At 48.1% G+C, this 19,738-nt stretch overlaps 1 protein-coding gene across 1 annotated transcript in view; it reads left to right on the top strand.

The window, feature by feature from the left end:
• LOC144179768 (uncharacterized) overlaps nucleotides 1-19,738 on the top strand; it is a 567,716-nt gene that overhangs the window by 100,762 nt on the left and 447,216 nt on the right. The window contains 8 exon segments of the mRNA XM_077708207.1: nucleotides 2,312-2,465; nucleotides 5,570-5,690; nucleotides 7,959-8,141; nucleotides 11,234-11,359; nucleotides 14,168-14,388; nucleotides 15,841-16,092; nucleotides 18,277-18,699; nucleotides 18,701-19,034. Coding sequence (XP_077564333.1) covers nucleotides 2,361-2,465; nucleotides 5,570-5,690; nucleotides 7,959-8,141; nucleotides 11,234-11,359; nucleotides 14,168-14,388; nucleotides 15,841-16,092; nucleotides 18,277-18,699; nucleotides 18,701-19,034 — 1,765 coding nt within the window. The 5' untranslated portion in view covers nucleotides 2,312-2,360.

The raw sequence follows: 19,738 nt of genomic DNA on the forward strand, positions 1-19,738 counted from the left end.
TTCTCTGCCGCGAGCCAGTCATCTAGATTGTTGGGTTTAGAGATTTGATTTTCTTTCACCACGACGATCAGCTATTTCGAAATGCCCCTGCAGGAAAACAAAATTGAAGGAAGCAGAGAAACTGCACGCCAAAACCGGCGTCATTCAGCAATTTTATTACGACATGACAACATCCCGCTATACTTTATTCCCCCCCCCCCCCCTGTGTTCTATGCTATTTCAAGTTCGTCGCGGCTATTATAGCCCAGCGAGGCGGCATCTTCAGCTCTCCTCTTGGTGCCGGCGCCTCGGCTGCTGGAGTCAATTTGCTCGTCGTGGTCTTCTTCCGGCGGCCGTGCTGCAATGCGGGTCCCGGGGCGACTCGGTCAAACGCTGCGCCGCCGTAATTGGGGGAGCTTAGCCACCCCCGACAGCGAAGGGGGAGACTTTCCGGCCCGGTTCCTCTCCTCTCCCGCCGCTGTCATTGAAATCCGCCAGTCGGCCGCCGTGTGGATTAAGTGCGCGCACACAGCCTCCCCGGGAAGAGGGAGACGACGAGACGTAACAACTGTTATTTTCAGGAAGAAGCCGCTCCAAAAGCGCGGACGCCCCTTTGTGCCCCCCCCCCCCCCCCCCCCCCCCCCCCCCCGGTATTTGCACGGGCTTGCAGCGCTCCCAGGCAGGCGCTGAAGAGACGCGCGCTTGTGCTGCACTGCCTGGAGCATCCGCGCTCGCTCTACGCGGCGCGCAGCGGCTCGGAAGGATTCCGGCGGCGGGCTTTCTGGCTCTTTTTGGAGTGCACCGCTGGCTCGGCTCTTTCTCCGTGTTGCGTGGCTGTTAAAGGCCAAGGATATCCCTCGGCGTGGAAGGAGAGAGATCGGGGGCTGATTGGGATGTCTCGGTAAACGGGCGCCCGCATTTGGCTCTCCGTTACCTCGCATCGCCGTTGTTTGGTTTCCTGGGTTTCATCGCTCGTGGAAGAACCTGCTGGCAGGTTGGCTCCGTTCCCCACCTGCATCTGCAGTTCTCCAAAGGCGGGAGGGACGACGAGCAGAGCTACTTTAGGGGGAGCTCTAAACTTGGAAAGCTCCTGCGGCCGCGCTGAACAGCACGCTATAGCGCGGCACTGCACACCGAGCGTTGGCATGATTAATTATTCGCCACTTCCCCGTACGTTTATGTTTACGTATACGATTGGGGGTGGTGGCCAGCGCCGCTGCGGCAATTACAGGTGAAGGGGCGCTTCTTGTTAACCCCCGGGCCGTGACGCCTGTCAAAAGCAGTCCGCTGGCGGGAAAACCTCGTACGTTATTTTGTGGGGCCAGGACTGCCAGAACCGAGCCTCTCGCTGTGGAGGTAGCTTGATACGGTTGGGAATCAGGGGCTCGTCGAAGGAATGCAGCAAGAAAAGCAAGCAGGCTGGCTCACTACGTAAGGAAAGCATAGACGAAGTAGTTTTTTTAAATGAAAATACATGACCGTTTTTTTTGCAAGTAGAAAGTAAGTGGAGCGGGATGCTGAGAGGGCTTGCCACTTTCCTTTTTCTTGTTCGTCGAACCGCGAAACGTGACTGAGCCCCACCCTCCCTCATCCGTATTTCGTCGGGAAGAGTAAGCTGAAGACGTCGTGCAACCGGCCTGTTTCATTAAACGGAACCTGACGCTCGGCTCACTGTGGCGTCTTGATCTACAATTCTCGAACTTTATAGCGCCCATCGGGGTGCGCGCTGTTATAAAAAGTTCTTCGGGCAAGAAACCGGCTTCGTTATAAGTGATATTTGTAGAAAGCTCTTAATGCGCTGCAGTAGGAAGCACGAAACACTTTGATTGATTGGTTGATTGATTGATTGATTGATTGATTGATTGATTGATTGATTGATTGATTGATTGATTGATTGATAGATAGATAGTAGGGTTTAACGCGCCTACGCAACGCAGGCGATGAGACGCGCCGTAGTGGAGGGCTCCGGATTAATTTTGACCACCTGGGGATCTTTAACGTGCCCCGAAATCTCGCACACACGGGAGTTTTTGCTTTTCGCCTCCATCAGAAAAGCGGCCGCCGCAGCCGGGAATTGAACCCGCGTCCTCGTACTCAGCAGCGCAAACGAAACACATTGAAAAAAGCGACATTTCGAACGAAATAATTTCGTTATAACGGGGCTTTACTGTTTCTTTTTTTTTGTATCCTCGTTTCGTGCGCGCTGGTGCGACATCGCTAACTGCGTCAATTGTTGTTCGACCTGCGCACGTCTTTCTTTGCGAGCTCGTTATCGCGTCGTCTGGTCATCTTCGCCTACAGTCCTCCCTTTTCTTTCTCCTCTCGTTCGCAGATGACCGTGAGGCTACTATGTTGCTGACGTCTACCCGGAGCTCGTGACAATGGCGTCCGTAAGGTTGCTCAATTCATCGGACCTCTACAGCTCACCGCATCACCTCAATGGAAGCTACCACGGCGCCTCCAACGAACGCTCGAGGACGCCACAGGTACGCAGTGATGTCTCCCGCCCGCACGTGTATCTTCGTATAATCCTCGATCAAATATTTATATAGAAAACAAGAAACGTCGCGCGATAACATTACCCTGCCGTGACAGCCTTACCGAAAGAGAGAGAGAGAGAAAATAATGCTGGCCCTTTGACATTTCCATGCGGCCAAACAGATAAGAAAATACCAGGTACACCATAGGTTTTCTGGGTCCCGCTATGATATGCAATGCATTTGCCGCGCGCGTTGGCCTCAAGGTTTGAGCTAGGGGTATGCGAATATACGAAATTTTGTGTACGAAAAGGATAGTTCTTGGTATTCTATTCGAATTCTATTCAAGAATTTGATAACCGAATATCCTTCGATACGATTATTCGATCTTCGAACCGATTCGAATGCTCGATTCGAACCTTCGATTAGAATATTCGAATATTCGGTTTTGGCCGCGTGTTCAGTCGTTCTACAAATATTCAGGACTACACCCTAAACTGAAGCAGCTGTACTTGGCGGCTGAACTAAAGCCACAAAAGAGATTGAGAATTAGTCGTGCCGGTCTCACTCACTACCTGACGCACGTGGAAGCGCAAGTGTGAGTTGAAGTTCGTATTTTTCTGTTGACGTCTGTGGTGGTTCAAGAGTGTACTCTTCTTACAAATGCATTGCGTGTGTTGAAAGAGGCAACGATGAAGCGTAGCGAAAAGAAAGGTCGTTATTCGATTCGGTATTCGAGTACAGCTTTATTTTTTTTTTTTCAGTTGCGGATTCCATTGTGTTCAACAATTTCCTCATTCGAATGCCCCTATTATACTGTGCATACATTCAACGCTGGTGTGTTGAACGCCCTCAGGCGTAGTCTTAATGTGACATCTCAGCCGCACTGTGTGCGTTGCCTGCTCTCGGTATTAGCCGTGCCCATAGAAACCGACACGGCCAAAGACCTGGACGTCGTGGGCACCCGCCACCCCCCTACCCTGAACCCAATGTAAAATAAAGTGGCACCACCACCACCACCACCGCCGTTTCATTCCATCGTAGCGAACGAGAGAGAGAGAGGGAGGGAGGCAGAACCTAACTGAACAGCTTTTATTTCACGAACAGCTTATTTCACGAACCGAAAAGCTTTTATTTCACGAGAACACGGAAGGACTAGGGAATGTGGGAACTTGAGAAGAACTGATTTCGGAGGTTGTCAGTCTTTGCTACGTTACACCTGGCGTGTGCCCTAAGTTAATGCTGCCAACTCTCGCTATAACGAATCTCTTGGTACGGAAAACTTTGTTCTAAGCGGTACGTCGTTCAAAGGGGAGATGACTTGCTGCTCCTGCACTACAGTTGGGAGTCTCGGGACCGTGAAAGGGTTCGAATAAACGAAGTCTTACGGTATTTCCAACTCGCCACGGTCCGTCACAGCGCGAGAGTTCAGTGAGACACGAACACTGCAGAGAGAGGTAATCGATGGAGGGAGGACAGAACCTTTCGAAATGGGGTTTCCCCACGGCCCATATTAAAGGGTGATGAATGGGGTTCCTTTTATTCTCGTGGAGCAGAAAACGGGCAGACAGCGGGAAAAAATGAGTGCGGAAAGAGGCTATCAAAGCGCGTTCAGCTGTCGCAAGGAAAAGCGCACGCTGTGAGAGGAAACGATTTCGTCGACGGGCCGCGCCAGTGGCCGCTTGCCCAACGCGTCTGGCGGCGCGGCCGAACGGTTGCGCGTGCGTTGAAACACCCCGCCGCGATGTCGCGAGGCGCCTGTTCTTTAAGCCTGCTCGTGTTCGTGCTAATGGTCGCGAGTCGCGCAAGGCGCCTGTGCATCCGCAGTAAGTGTCGCCGAGACTCGCATCTTTTGGACGCCCTTAGGCCGCGCCCGCCGAATGATGGTTACTGTTGAGCGACGAATCTCGCAAAAAGTTTTCTCCTCTGATGTGCGGTGAGAAACAAAATAAAATTCAATAAAAGCGCTATCTATAGTTTTCACCATTTGCTGCAGGCTTGCGCAAATGCCCAAATTCTTCGTGCGCATCACTTCGTGGTTTCTTTTTACTTATATGGCGTTGCAATCTAGGCGTAATGGCTCGGTTAGTTCCGCCTTTGCCATTACACGCTGACCGGGAAGCTTTATCCATTGTCAGTCCCCTTCAGCTAGCTTCAGCCAGTGTGTTGCCGTTCAGCTTTCGTCGTCATATTGTCGTCACGGTGAATGAATCATCGAAACATTCGGGGCTGCTTGTTATCTCGTTTTCTGTGGTGTCGTCTAACGCGTGCTCACGCACGTCTGTTCACGTTTCTACCAATATCTGTTAAATTTGGAGTTTCTTTCTCCCCGCTCGATTTCTGACGTCGTGTTCACCGAGCTGTCGAGCAACTGTCGATCAGCATTCACCGTCTTGTCGAGCAGCAAACCTGGTCGTTTGCGGGGCTGCCCTCCTCTCTCTGAAGCTTGCTTTCCCTCGGAGCACCTCGTAGTATGTGATATGAAAAAAAAAAAAAAAAAAAAAAAAAAACAATCTGGTGCTGTTGTGGCTTTATATAAAGCGCGGTGGCCTCGAGTTGTTTTAACGAAAATGGTGCTCCTGTCGCGATTTGAGGATACGTAAATTGAGTGCGCGATACAACATTTACATTATGCCACATGCGCCATTTGAAGGAAATGCAGAATCTTTTTGATTACGAGATCGATAAGTATGAGATTTTGTTACGGATTGTTGTGGGTCTCTTTTGGAAAACGTGTGGAAAAAGACAACGCTTAGGTGCTGCCGTAATCCGCATGGATGTTATTAACGTATCGCAACTTCTTTCTGTTTTACGACTGAATTGCTGCGGGAGCTCTTCCCCATAATGGCGGCTTACACGCAGTTTAGGGGCTGCGAGAGATGCTGTTGATGGGGCACACACGAGGAAAGAAGGCCATCAATACGCGAAGCCTTGTCCCTGTGCGGGTCAACAGTACGTAAGCTAGAACACGGGTGTTTACTGGCCGCCTGTTTCGTTGGCGACGCTGTCGTTCGTTGCGGGCTGACTAGTAATGCGGCTGTTTGTCGTAATTCGTTTGCCCGTCTCCGTGGCGCGCGTGAACTGACGGTGTATGTATGCCTGCTTGACCGCAGAACGGCCTGGAGGTGATCGAGACGAGCCACGCGGTCCGGCTGCAGCAGGAGAAGCCGCACCTCGTGAGCCTCGGAGGAGGCCGGCTCAGCACCTCAGTCACCATCCACCCGCTGCCCGAAGGTGCGTCATCGCGGGACGCGCTTCTCTGCACGCTTCGCTCCTTTCTTTAGTCGGACTGGAGTGCGAACTAGAAGCGCCGAATTTCCTACTTGTGTCTGTTTTCGAGGAAGTACACGCGAAAAGGTGTACCTCGTAAGCGAGGGGCACTGGTGAGCGCCAGGCGCCGTTTTCGAGTAACGTAAAAATGGGCTTCTTGGCACGACGTAGGGGCAGGCCGTAAAGCTTGATTTACAGGAGCGGCGAGATTCGGGTGTGAAAAGCTGCCTGCACGAAACGAGCGAGCGGAACAACGCAAAGGAAAAGGAGATAAAACGGGTGGGGTAATAAGTATAGGGGGTGAAAAATTGAAAAGCAAACAAAAATCGAGGAAAACCTGAAACCACGCCGGATTGTGCATGCTTCGGATGCCGAGACTGACGGGACGGTGGTAAAGTGATAAAGACACTGGAACCTGGAAAGTACCAGCTTCATTTTCTTTCCACAGTCCCATGGCGTGGCATTAAATGGTCATTCTGCATCACAGGGTCCACATTCGTTTACCACATTGGTCCAACCATTTACTTGGTCATGCGCCTGCCGTAATATTTCATAAGTCCCCTCGTGTCATTGTTCATATCATTGTTCGTATCATCGTATCACTTTTTTTCTTTGCCTGTTAAGGATCCTTTTAACATTTTTTGCCTTCTCTCGCCTATCTTAACTGTGCTTTCAAATTAGCTAAAATGATGTTTGCAGCATTAAAATGAGGTCTTCCGATTTACTCTGTCTAGTGAACAATGTGCTTAAATAACCCTTTTTAACTAAGATGTCTAATCCAACTCGCTTTTTAATTCTTTGCAGAATTCCTGGTTTTGTTAGAGGTTTCCCTCTTATGCATGTTAACTAACGATTCATTCCAATAAGCATGAGTAAAATGTTTGGTGTTCATGCCCGTGGGTTTGTATGCCCTCAACTTTTCATAAGCGTTGTCGTAAGCAAGGCAGCAGCCAACATGTCAGACACTGTAATATGCAAAAAAGTCTCAAGTTCTCCTAGTGCAGCGGAGTGTTTATAAGGAAACCCTGTTCCACTGAATTATTCCTGTGTTGTATGTCCTGTCCAGTGATATGTTTATGGAACCTCTGTTTGCCGAGCTGTTCTGTTTACACAACCAAACATTCACAGAGTGTTGTTGTTTTACTTGGGCTGAGTTTTCGTGTGACATGACTAGCTCCATCACCGACCGAGGCTCTTAGCATTCCCTGTAGAGCTTAAGCAAAGTACAGCCAGTGGAATGAAATGGCATTTACAAATTTTTCCACGTTTTCACTACGTAAGAACGGCAGCAACTGCGACCTTGGTGACAAATATACCATATTTTCACTATTCTAAGTACCCCCCGATTCTAAGCACCCTCCCTATTTCCAGAAAAAAAAAAAACATTAAAAAAAAAGTTTGCATGCGAATCTAAGCTCCCCCTTTTCTGCAAGGAATTGTGCGTTTCCCATGCCGCCAACCGCGCTTGCTCGCTCTGTTCATAAGCTGTAGCCGTCAAAGTGCCTTTTCGTGCACGGCCAGCCAGAGTGGAGGCATGCGTGCTCGCCCACTGAGGTTGGCTGGCCGTGTCTCATGGTGCCGCGTTCCAACACAACATATCAGAAAACACAACTTTACAGGAAAGATGCAGAAAGCACCCCCGTTAACCCTTAAGGTGGATTTCAGACGCATGGAAGTGGGTCCAAGTTGATGTTGTTGCCAAGTTCTCTAGGAAATGTTCCATTACACACCACTTCGACAGAACAGAAGACAACCTGCTGTGGAATACTGAGAGCAGCAGCCCAACCCTTGTGGCACTCTTAAGCAGATGGTTCTCTGTCCGTGCCTTTTTTAAATGTGTGCTGTATAGAACTGAGAGCAGCAGCCCAACACTTGTGGCACTCTTAAGCAGATGGTTCACTGTCCGTGCCTTTTTTTATTGTGTACATTCTTTGTGCCTGTCTCGTCTAGATACCGCCTGGAAAACTGTGTGTGTGTTTTTTTGTGTGTGTGTGTTTGTGTGTGTGTGTGTTTGTAAATGCATGTGTGTGCGTGCGTGTGCATGTGTGTGTGGCGGGGGGTGGGGGGGGGTACTCATTTTATATTTTTCGAAACCAAGCGCCCCCCTCACTTCGAGCACCGTGATCGTGGAAAAAATAGGATGCTTAGAATCGAGTGAATACAGCATCTACGTTTAGTTTGCGAGCGAATATTCCCTTCAGGGTTTCCCTTGCCCGATTCCTCTCCCTCCAGGGAAGACGCGGATTGGCAGGAACGATGCGCCCGTGGCCCAGGACATTGTGGTCCAGGGCCCGGGCGTGGAACCCGAGCACTGCTACATCCAGAACGAGTCCGGCAAGGTGACCCTGCACCCGCTGGCCCATGTCATCTCCATCGACGGCATGGCCGTCACCGAGCCATCCAGGCTGCACCAGGGTGCGTGCCGGCCTCTCTCCTTCTTTCACGCTCTCTCTTTTAAATTGCATTCGTCAAAGATAATTCTTGTGCCAGGGTGCTTGATTCTGTCTGTTTCACAACTTACTTGTGTTCTGTACCTTCTGTCTGCCTCAAGGCACCACTGGAATGGCCACTGTGTTCGACCTAGTTGTGGATTCTGCAGATCCGTCATGTTTTGTGTTCGATTCTGCTCTGAACGTTGAGCAACGTTATTCCCTTGATAGTATTGACGGCCATTGGGGCAGCAGGAAACATTCTCAGGTCCAATACTTTGATGTCTTCACTTTACGTTCTTGCTGGAAGATTGCGGTGGCCATAATTTGGTGCGTAGCTTTGCTTAACAACTAAATTGGTTCCTCATAATCATGTCTTGTTATCGAAAATTCATTTCTTATTATCCATATCATGTCTTGTTATCGAAAGTGCCCCAGGGGTAATTATGGAAGCTGGTTTGTGTTTTGGAATTTGCATTTATTGTTGTTTACTTGTTAAAGTACTTTTTAGAGTTTTTGGTGGCTTTTTAAGTGCTCATGGCTTAGAGTACCATAACGACTACAAAGTACGTCAAATGCATATGCATCGTTAGATGCTCTGTTTATGACACAATTGCATGTGGTCGCAGTTGTTTGCACATGGCAAAAATGAAGTGTGATTATAGTTAAAGTTAATGTAACAAACTTGTGACTGTGCATATGCTGTTGCAGCAGTACATGTGGAGCAGAAACTAGTTAATTTGTTCTCAAAGCAAATGGCTGAGTTAAGTACTAGCTGTTGCCATTACAGCTAAAGCTACGCTTGATGCAGCAGTTTTCTATGTATCAAGTGTTGAAAGCAGTATGGCTAGGCGGGTTATCGAAATAAATTTTTAAGCTTAGTAATATGTGGCCCCATTGTCAGTGCACCGAAACGCTATACTAAATTTCCTTTTTGTGTTTTTTGTATGTGTAAATGCTTGTGCTTTCACAGCACGGCCATGCATGTTTGGAACTTCTATAATGTGACTCTAGTGGTTGTACAGAAAATTCAAGAAGAGAGGAAGTAATGGTAATTTTTTTTGCAAAGTATCTTTGAACATTTAAGTGGTGCGCTCTTCAAATTAAGCTCGATTAGTGGAACATGTTTAAAAGCTTGGAAATGGCACCACAAGGTAGGGTAAAAAAAAGTGGGGGGATCGGAAACAAACCCAATGCAGATTAATTGCACACTGTAAGCCTTGGTTTATTCAGCACTGTATACAATAGTGTGCAGCTCACATGTGATGCACTAAACACAGGAATAAGCTAAGAAATCCTATGAGAAGTAGACAACCGAGCAACTGCAGGATTCTGATAGCTGGATGGTTGTTAACCACGGCTGACATGTAGCATTGATATATCGAGCAGTGGTTTCATTAGTCATTAAGAAGGTCAAAATGCTCTCTGAATATTCCAGGTGCCTAGGAGAACAATACAGATAAGCATTGCTCAGGGCGCAACAATGAATGACGGTTTCGAAACATGGTCCTCCTAGGTGTGATGTTGACACCAAAGGAAAAGAAATTCATAGATGTTATTGGCAGGCTGTCTAGTTTGAACGTAGACCGTCAGTCTCTCTGAACTGCAAAGAAATAGAGGTTCAAAGAAGCAACGGAAGCTAGCTTTCATGGCCGGGTAACATAAAATGAGTATGAACCCTTTGGCTATCATGTACATCGAGGTTAATTTGTTGTCTACCTCCTGTTGTGTTCACAGCGCACAAGTACCATACAGGGCCGAACAAGCCACAGCTGATAGCAAGCAATTCGTTGCTTTCTGGTTTCTGTCCTGGTCTACTATTCTTTGCTGTTCCATGTAGCAGGAGTCCTGTGCATCTGAATGTTGAAAAGTTAAGGTGGACTACAAGATCACTCACAGTACAATAGTGTTTGTACAACTGGATTTTTTGCACTTGTTCACATGGCTTGAATGAAACTGTCCACATGTGTAGCAGTGCAAATGAGGTGTGCTGTACCTCAACAAAGCCGATTCTTCCATCTACTAGTAGCTGTCTATTCGCTCTACAACAACGAAGAATAAGTTTTGTGTATAAAGCACCTACTAGTACCACTGGTCTACATATTGTGGTTATTAACTTAAAGCCTGACGAGAAGGTACTTCAATAAGTTGCTGTTTAGCAATTATGACCGCTCTTGCTCTTATTTTCGTTCTGGTTTACACCTCAGTAGTACTAGTTCACTTTCCATAATTTTCTGTGTGACTGCTTTTTGAGACGACTGCATTCTGAAGTTACAACAGTTGTTCCATGTTTCTGTTCCACGTCTCCGAATGAGGAAGACAACTGTGAGTATACCTGGCGCGTTCTTCAGCCACCTGCGTCTTCAGCTTATGAGTTTTCACTACTACTCCCTTGCTCGATTTTCATTTAATTCTGGCTGCTTTCTTTTGTTTACTTTTTTTTTTCTGCAACCTTTGTACAAATGCCGTACTTTGTAGTGAGCAACCATTTGTAAATTTCTTCCCTTCCAGCACTGCCTTAATGCGACCTTTCCGAAATTTTCGGTAGACAATTTCAACCATAGAGTTCAACCTGAGTTATAGGACTTCCAATTTCCTGTCAATTTTAGCTTTGCTGCTCGCACTCTTCACCCATTTTTTTCCCCCCACTTGTTTTTGTTTTTACCTGCCTTTAGTGTAGAAGTTATCAGTGTTGGTGCATCACAGCTGTTGTACAGACTTCGATTGACCAATTGTTTGTAATTGCTAGTAAAGAAAGCTTTCATGGTTTTCTTCTGTACAATAATGATATTCACAATAATAATACAACAGATTGTCTAAACTTCAGCTTGTAGCATTGAAATGACTACTGCATTAACAGAAGCTTCCTGTTTAGTTTCGTCATCTATGTCTGGAATTTGAGGACTTATGCTGTACTAGTTACAAGAAACCTTGGCTGCAGTGACAGCAACCATTTTATCTGGCAGCATGATTAAAGTGGTATGCGTCCTGATGATTGTGGGCCCAAAGAGTGTTGTCGATCAATTTCTCTGCTACAATAGCCCTCTGTTGTCTCTCTTTCCCCGGCATCATGCACAGGCTGCATGATCTGCATAGGACGGTCAAACTTCTTCCGCTTCAACCACCCTGAGGAAGCCCAGAGCCTCAAGAAGGAAGCCCTGCCAAACTCGAGGCTACCCCCCATATCCAATAGCTTTCGCCCAGGTGAGCACAATCTGCCAATGCATGGCAGCTGACTTGGACGGCAGCAGCTGCTGAGGCTTTTCGACAATTCTTAGGTCACAAGGGAGGCATGTCAAGAGACAACAAAGACAGGCTTGAGCTGGGAAAAGATGGACCTCAGAAGTGGCGGGACGTTTACATCTAGCTACAGAAAACGAGACGCTGTTGTTTGTGCTCATTTCTACCTGGGAAGCTTGTTCATTGGTCTCTCATGGTGCAAACAATGTCAGCTCTACTGGCCAACCGATAATTTCAACTAGACCTAATGACTGTGTCCAAAACAGGTCACGTCAAATGTCTGTATCTCGTTTCCATGGCCTTGTAATGAAGACCTTTTTACTTCAGCATAACCAACAGCCCCTGCTAGGGTATAATAGTGCATTTTTTTATTCAGTTCTCGAGTAAGTAAGTTGTAGATCAAGTTGCTGCGTAACTGAAGGATCATTGACCTACATTCGCTAAGGTAGCTGGGAGTAGCTGGTTAAAACTATGATGAGTGGTCTGCAGTTTGATTCAATAGCTTCGGTTGGGGTGAGCCAGGGTGCATATATTTATTGGCGCAATTATTCTTACCAAGTGGATGTAGGGTTGGCACTTTGAATGAACAGTTGTTTGGGCCTGTTGCTTCATTAGTGGAGGTCAAACCAACATCCATTTTTATTTTAAAGGAGCCATGAAGAGAAAATGCAAGTTGGTTTTATTCGAAAGATTTCGTGTTTTATAGTGCCCTCAGCGCTTGTCCGGATACAAACGGTGCTTTATTCACTGAGAAATTAAACAATTTAGGTTAAAATTTTCATTTTCTTGCTCAATCGTGCGTTTTCGTGGTCCCAAGTGACATCACTGAAACCGACCGCTCTGCAGCCTAGAGTACCTTCATTCACGCATCCGCTGTACAGGGTAGAGACACGTATACGCTGGCGCCACCATTTTCGGTTGATCGCTCGCCGCCGAAGCAAGTCATTGTGTCAAAACCGCGCTAAAATTATCGCCGCAACGCGGTTTACTGAAGAAGTTTGAATCATATTGTCTGTTTCGCGTTGCTAGGTCTCGTGGGAAACGAAAAGAATAACGCGCTGAGCCCGTTGGCCCAATTGCGGCGGCACGGGACCGTTCGAAGGTTGTCTCCACCCTGAACAGCGGTGTTGGTTTGTTACCGCGTTTCTTTACGTTCCGTAGCCTAGATGGCGCCACCATACCGTGGCAAGCGTTTGGTTTGTTTTTGCCCGCATTTAAACCTGGCTTGTTTTTGTTCTGGGAGAAAATATTCGTTCCCTGAAACAGTGCTCGCTCGACAAATGGGGTCACGTAAGACACCGTTGCTTGCGTCAATCGGCCAGTGTCGTCTGAGACAACCCCAAGCCCCGTAGTGCTGTGCAGCGAAACCAGGCATGCTGTGCGCAGTACGAACAGCAGAACGCATCAGTACTTCTATGTTTACATGTGCTTTCGTAACTTCCACGGTTTGTCCCATCATTCTTATTGCTTTGTAAAGAATGTGCCCTAAATTTAAGCGCAAATCGCTCGTTCGTCTAGTTTGTAAGTTCTACCTAATTTGCGTCTGCTTCTGCCAGCCTCCGCCAATCGCAGAGCTTAGCCCATGTGACGACATAGGTTCTGTTGCGGGAAATGAGCTGGTGGGTCGCATGACCATTCCCGTTTTTCCTAATTATGTAGCTTATTTGAGCGAAGTTTACGTTAAAAGTGGTGTCAGTATGATTCTAACGAGACAATCTTTTGAATGAACCAAACTTGTGTTTTCTCTTCATGGCTCCTTTAAAGGTCCGTGCATAAACTGGGAAGTGAAATGCACTGTGTTAAAGAAAAGAAAAGTGAAGAAAGATGTGAGTTTGTATTTTTGTGGGCAGAACAAATATGAAATTTGCTCAAGACTAAGATGCACACCACTCAATGTCAGCTATATTCTGCTGAAAGATAAAGTGCCTGCTTATTTTTTGTGGTTTTACATTTAGAAAGAGAGCAAAAAGATGCATGCATATGCATACCTGCCAACTCTTCCGAATTTTCCGTAAAATGTACGAATTTCGACCAGTCTTACGATTGTACGAATCTTGTCTGGAATTTTACGGAAAATATTTTGATTTTCGAAAAAAAAGGGAATATCCATTAAAACGACACTGTGCCACCTTGCCCCGCAACGAAAGGGCAATATGTACTCTTGTTATCATCATCAGCAGAAGCTGCGACTTCGTCGCCTTCTCGGGGTGGGCTACACATCCATGTCCGGAATTCGCTTCCACCTCGACCAGCCTGTTTAGAGCGCGTCGTTCGGGGACCGGTTAGGACCTCCGTGTTCGCGTCGCTCTTCGTATGACTGCCGCGAGCAATGCACTACGACCTGTGGCATGATCGCGGTAGGTGCTTCGCAGTGCAAGGACGCGAAGCCGCGACAATACTGTACCGAGTGTTTGTAAAATCGTACATGACAGAATTTGCTCCTCCTGCCTTGTTGCTCATTACTCTTCAAGACTTGCGAATTTCACTTATGGTTGTGAAAACGTGAGAGCGCTTGGCACAGAACGTTAATCCTTTTAAACTTGTAAAAAATTAGTGCGCTGCCCCCCCCCCCCTCCCCCCCCTCCCCCCCGGACCGCGGGTTTTACGAATTTCCAAGTCACCAGGTTGGCAGGTATGCATATGGTTCTTGAAAGCAGCACGAGGTCAAGAAGCAGTGTTCGAAGAGTGTGCAATGCAGACAGGACTTGTGCCAGGTACTGGGGGCAAATGTAGTATTGTGTGTTAACCCCCCACCTCATGTTGCTTGTGCAGTCACGGAACCCCCTGGTCGTTTTGTTGGCAACCCGGTGGGGGCCCCTTCCCCGAGCAGCTTTGACCTGGACAACAGTGTCGACTTTGTCGAGAAGGTGTCCAAGTTTGAGTTCCTCGCCCACAACCGGTCGCCCCCGGTCGCCTCGTCCGAGAGTCCCCGCTGGTTTGTTCGTGATGGGATCAGGGTGGCTGCTTCACCCCCCTCGCGGGCCTGCGAGCAGGTGCGTGGAGTTACCCCCCCTCTCTAGAACTGGGCTTGTCCGAACTCGCAGTGGTCATTTGCAAAGATGCTGGGCATGTTCGTCGGCATCAGATTCTTTCATTGCATAATTATAGACTGGATGTCCCAGCTATCATGCACCAAGATTTTAAGATAGAGCAATGGTGTTACGCGAACAAACCCTAGTGCATAAAGTTTCCAGTATTTCCAGTTCAGTGGAGTTGTGGCCAGTGATATTTTCGTTAATGAGATTTAATTAATTAATCATCTAACTCAAGAAGTACTGCCCTAATTATTGAAGTGTCAATGAGACACTTGTAGGTATTCACGATAGGAATCTAACTGCAGTATTCTCAGCTACGAACTAATTGCCTACTCATTTATTCTGAGTGATGAAGAAACCCCGCGAAATATGAGAAATACCACATGACGGCACTCTGACGTGCGTTGTAAAGCAATGCCCTCGAACAGGCTGCATCTGAGTGAGCCAGAATGAAATAAAGAAAAGAGCGAAATGAGGAATTGTGACCAAGTTTGTGTGTTTTCTGCCACACGCGCCCCGTGAAACTTCCACACATGTGCTATCAAGATGATGCGCTGCCTTTCGGACGTGTGACGGGCGAAGCAGTTTCTTTCAATCAGCTTATTTGAGGGCGCTAAATTATGATGCGCGCGGGAGCGCCTTCAGGTAATATTTTTCAAATTTCGCGGGGTCTCTTTATCAGTCAGAATAAATGAGTACGTAATTAGTTCGTAACTGAAAATACGGCAGTGAAATTCCTCTTATGGGTACCTGCAAATGCCTCATTGACAGTTCAATGATTAGGGCAGTACTTCTTGATTTAGATCATTAATTAAATAAATCTCATTAATGAAAAAATTACCGACCGATACTCCACTGTACTGTAAGCATTATGTGCTAGGTTTTGTTCGAGCAACACCATTGCTCTTTTAAAAAAATCTTCATGCATGATAGCTGGGACACCCTGTATAGTGTATAAGTCTTGTAATGATAGCTTTCACACTCACATGGAGTGATAACGTAGTTTTGGTGTCTGTGTTGTGTAAATGTGCCATTTGCTCAGTGGCTTGTTTTCAACTGGGCCTAAAAAACTATTAAACAATGGTGAGACACACACCTAGTGTTTATGCTGTGTCAAGTACCTATTGGAGAGCACCAGTATATAGAGGACATCTACCTCTGTAAAGGTACTTCCTGGAAAAGCAACAACAAATAAAGGTTTGTGTAGCTCTTCTCAGATGTCTCTGGGACATCCCAATTCTTATGCCTTTAGGCCTGTCCTGGGCAACCTTTCAGTCTGTTACAACATTTGTATTATAATACTATATCTGCACAAGGCCAAGTCACTTACCAAGTGCCCAGTTTGCCAGAGAAGCGGAAGAGTGCAGAGGTCTGTGCTGTGCGCATTTGCGACCCGACATTTTCACGCAGCCACCATCCGTGCGTGGGGGCCCCCCCGCGAGTAAGCCAGTGGCCGTGGCGCGGTTCACCCCGACACCGCCGCTGTCCTCCTCGGGGCCCAAGTCGCCCAAGTCGCCGCGCGTGAGTGCGCTGTCTGGCCGGGCGAGCCCCCTGGTGGCCGGTGGCCGCTGCACGCCCACCTCCCCCCGCCTGGGACACCGGGTGGCCAGCCACGAGGACATCCGTGCCTGCGAGGTCGAGCTGGCACAACAGCACCGCAGGGTGAGGGACGCTGGTGTTTGTCGTCCCAGGGGAATTAAGGGGTGGCACTGGGCTGGGAGGTAGGAAAGGCCCAGAGTTGCTGCACCAAAAATACGAAACCAACATTAGGCAGTTAGCATTGAGCATTGGTGCTGCTAGGTGTAGGCAACAGCTTCGTCTTTACAGTGAATTCATGCTCCTAATGCTGGCAGCAACAAGCAAATGATGCTTGGTTAAGTAAGTATACACTGCTTTCTCCCCCTTTCAAGCCCTTTGTAGTAACAGAAGCTAAGGGGCTGTTGCACAATGGTACATTTTTGAGGACGTGCAAACACACACCCACATGGTCATATTCAGCACCGTGGACCTTTTTCCAGCAGCAATCTGCATATGTGCAGGCTGCCGGTCTGCCATTCTTGGACGTCGCCTCAGTCAATATATAAACAAAAGGATGCCCCTTCAGCTTGCTGCTCAGCTTGCAGCTGCAGTGCTGCATATTATTACTTTCATTTATTTGACAGCTTGTTGTGAGCTTTAGCCTACCGAAGGAAGGGTCAAAGACGTTTGAGGCTGATCACGCTGCGAGCCCATGGCCACCAGTGAGAGTAACAAAGATGAAAAAAAAAAAAAAAAAAAAGCAAAGAAAAAGGAGCTTCGCCAACTTAGATTAGTCTCGGGAATGTGCACCGGCTTCCACGGCATTCAAGTGAAAAGCAAGGGTGATGGATGGCAGGTGCAGGAGGGACTGAAGGACTAGAATGTTTTGTGCATGAGTTTTTCGGCTGCGAGAATTCTGGGGGCGTGCCTGACTGCCTTTTTTTAGTTCGCCGTGGTGGTCACTACATGCATGAGGAAAAAACTTCATTGCAAGTCATGATTAGGAGGGGGCGGTGACCGGTAATTGCAGCTTGCTGGTGAACAAGGCAGCCCATTCTGCCAGACTTTTCTGCATTTGCGGGTCTGAGCTACCCGGCGCCGCCTCCCGTTGCTCAGTCGTACCGATTAGTGGGAAAGGACCTTTGTTACATGCCCACATGGTGTGAATGAGGGAGTCCTTCAAGCCACATTCAGGGCAGATGGGGGATTGATGCAGGGTTGGGGGAATTAGGTGCAGTCTGCTGCGTCAGGGCGAAGTGTTTGCTTGAATGAGGCGCCATAAGCGTTCTTCACAGTGAGAAAGGGTAAGATGAGCCAGCAGGAATATGTGGGGGGCGAGGCAGTAATGCACAGTTATTTCCTGATAGGCAAGCAGACTGGTACTGGAAAAAGGTCCATTTAAATATGCTTAACATTTTTCAAGAGGTGGATTCATTGCTTTTTCAATTTTGCTTTGAGCTTAAACAAGATGGGGTGAAATCTTCACCCTGAAAGTTGTGTTGGTGATATTTAAAGGCTGCAGCACTATCTGCAACTGTCTGGTGGGCACAGAAACGTGACAGGGTGTAAACAAGATTCATTGTAAACTTCTTTCTGTGGCCACCATTACGTCACCGTTACGTCATCCCTGTTCCTGATTTGGTGTCCATAATTCCTGCAGAACCTTAATGGGGTGTTTTAATTTACATACAAAGGAATGCTGTACTACAGCGGTTAAATCCCACTACAATGAAATCCAGGGGATGTACAGAAAAATGAGTTGTTGGGGTAACTTCATTGCTGTGCATTTGACAAACGATAGTTGGGAGCGAATGCTGAAGTTTACCAACCAAGTAATTGCTCCACACAGGCAGTTCTACTCTTATTTCACACAAGGGTGGTTAATTAATGACACTCATTGCTCAGTTTTACAACTTGCTGAGTGCTTGGTACTCAGTAATCAGGTGCACAGCAACAACGTATTCACTGCATGCCGAAAGATTTTCACATGAGGTTCATCAGGTAGCTGTTACATCCATTGCTGTCACATCCTGAGCGCCATCTTCTACTAACGACACATCACTATTGTGAGCGCTTGCTGTATTATCATAATCATTCAGGAAACTTCAATTTCTTGCTTTGTACTTGAAAGTGCTATACTTACAAGTAAGACTACATGCACAGATTTTCGTAGCAGTCCGTGGACTGAGGTGCAGTTTTGTGCACAGCAGTTGTTTGCCCTTCAGTAGCTGCCAATATTCCTTCCAGATATTTGAAACTCAGTTAAGCTAGGACAGTGTCTCATCTTGCTTGTGGCTAACCCATCCCGACCCCCGTGCACCTTTGCAGGCAGTGGCCGAGCGTCTGCGAGACCAGGAGCAGGAGCGTCAAGAGCGCCAGCGTCTGGAAGAGATCCTCTCGCTCTGTGCCGAGTACGAACGCAAGGTGCACGCCTCTGCGGTCCCCAAGGGCGACAAGAAGCTGCAGCGAAGCCCGCCTTCCTCAGACTCCGGCACCGAGGACGTCACCACGCCGCCGGGCTCGGGAAGCGAGTCTTCTTCAGCTCCTGACGACACCAGCAAGACCTCCGAGTCCTCCAGTGGCAGCACCAACGGCTGCGCCGCCCAGGCGAACGACGACGGGGGGCCGGCCCTCCTGCACCGGAACGACACGGTCATCCGTCGGCCCAGCGGCGGCAAGCAGCTGCCGGAGCGGCCCTCCGACACCACCATCGTGAAGCCCGTCCCCGTTCCAGCCACGGCTCGGCCCGTTCCCCGCGCCACGAACTCAGCAGGGCAGCTTCGGGGAGGCACTGCCCCCACGGTCACCCGAGAGCAAGGTGGCCCCCCCCGCGGGCGAGGCGACGACGGTGGTCATCTCTGGGTCGTCCCCTCCCTTCGGGCCAACCCTGGTGCACCACCCGAACCGCATCAAGACCAACGGCTCGCTGGCCCCCACCGAGCTGGACGGGAAGAGGGCTGGCCGCCTGCTGGCAGACGGGAGTGTCTTGTCGGACGGGATGCTCGCCGTGGCGCCCAAGAAAGTGAACGTCACGTCCTCCGAGGATGAGCTGACAAACATCTTGGGAGGAGGAGGTGGAGGAGGAGGTAAGTTTGTTCTTGGGTCGAAAGCTCTCGTCTTCAGGGCAGCAATTCTCAGATAAGGCTTTGCGAAGGCACTTAAATGTTGTCCCTCATCATATTTTGAATAATCTCCTTCGACATCCATTTTCCGTCAGGTGTGATGACAGACGTTGACGCATCAAAGTTAGAAGCATGCTTTGCCGCAGAGCAGTGGCACCTTGCTGGCTTTGTTGCACAGCATTTTTTTGCTTGATATCTGAGATGTTTAGAAGCAAAGCATACATAAACCAATTGCAAAAGGAACCCGAGAGAAACGCTTTGGGTGCTTGAGGAGACTGCGTTGGCTATCAGCCCATTACCAGGCCCCTGCACCACTCCTTTATGCAGTAGCCATAAAGTTTTGCCATCTTTTAGAGTTTGCTCGTAACACATTCATGGCTTAGCACCATTGCTCAACGCAGGGCTGCAAGTGACCAGACATGAAGGTTTTTCATTTCATTTCATTTATTCTCCAGATCAACCGCTGGACAGCCTCCTGGGCTATAAGCTGTGAGCTGCAGCTTGACTAGGCTTAGGAGCCTTAAATGAGAAACAGTTCAGCAAATGAGAAACTCTTTAAATGAGAAACAGTTCAGCAACGGTCATTTAAAAGTAATTGCCGGGTTTGTTTACAAAGTGTTGAGTTATCATAACCAGGCCTGTGAATATTGATGTGAAAAATAATTGAT

This window comes from Haemaphysalis longicornis, unplaced genomic scaffold (genome assembly GCF_048455015.1).
Source record: "Haemaphysalis longicornis isolate Haplotype H1 unplaced genomic scaffold, Haemaphysalis longicornis Haplotype H1 scaffold_4, whole genome shotgun sequence".
Classification (NCBI taxonomy): Eukaryota; Metazoa; Arthropoda; class Arachnida; order Ixodida; family Ixodidae; genus Haemaphysalis; species Haemaphysalis longicornis.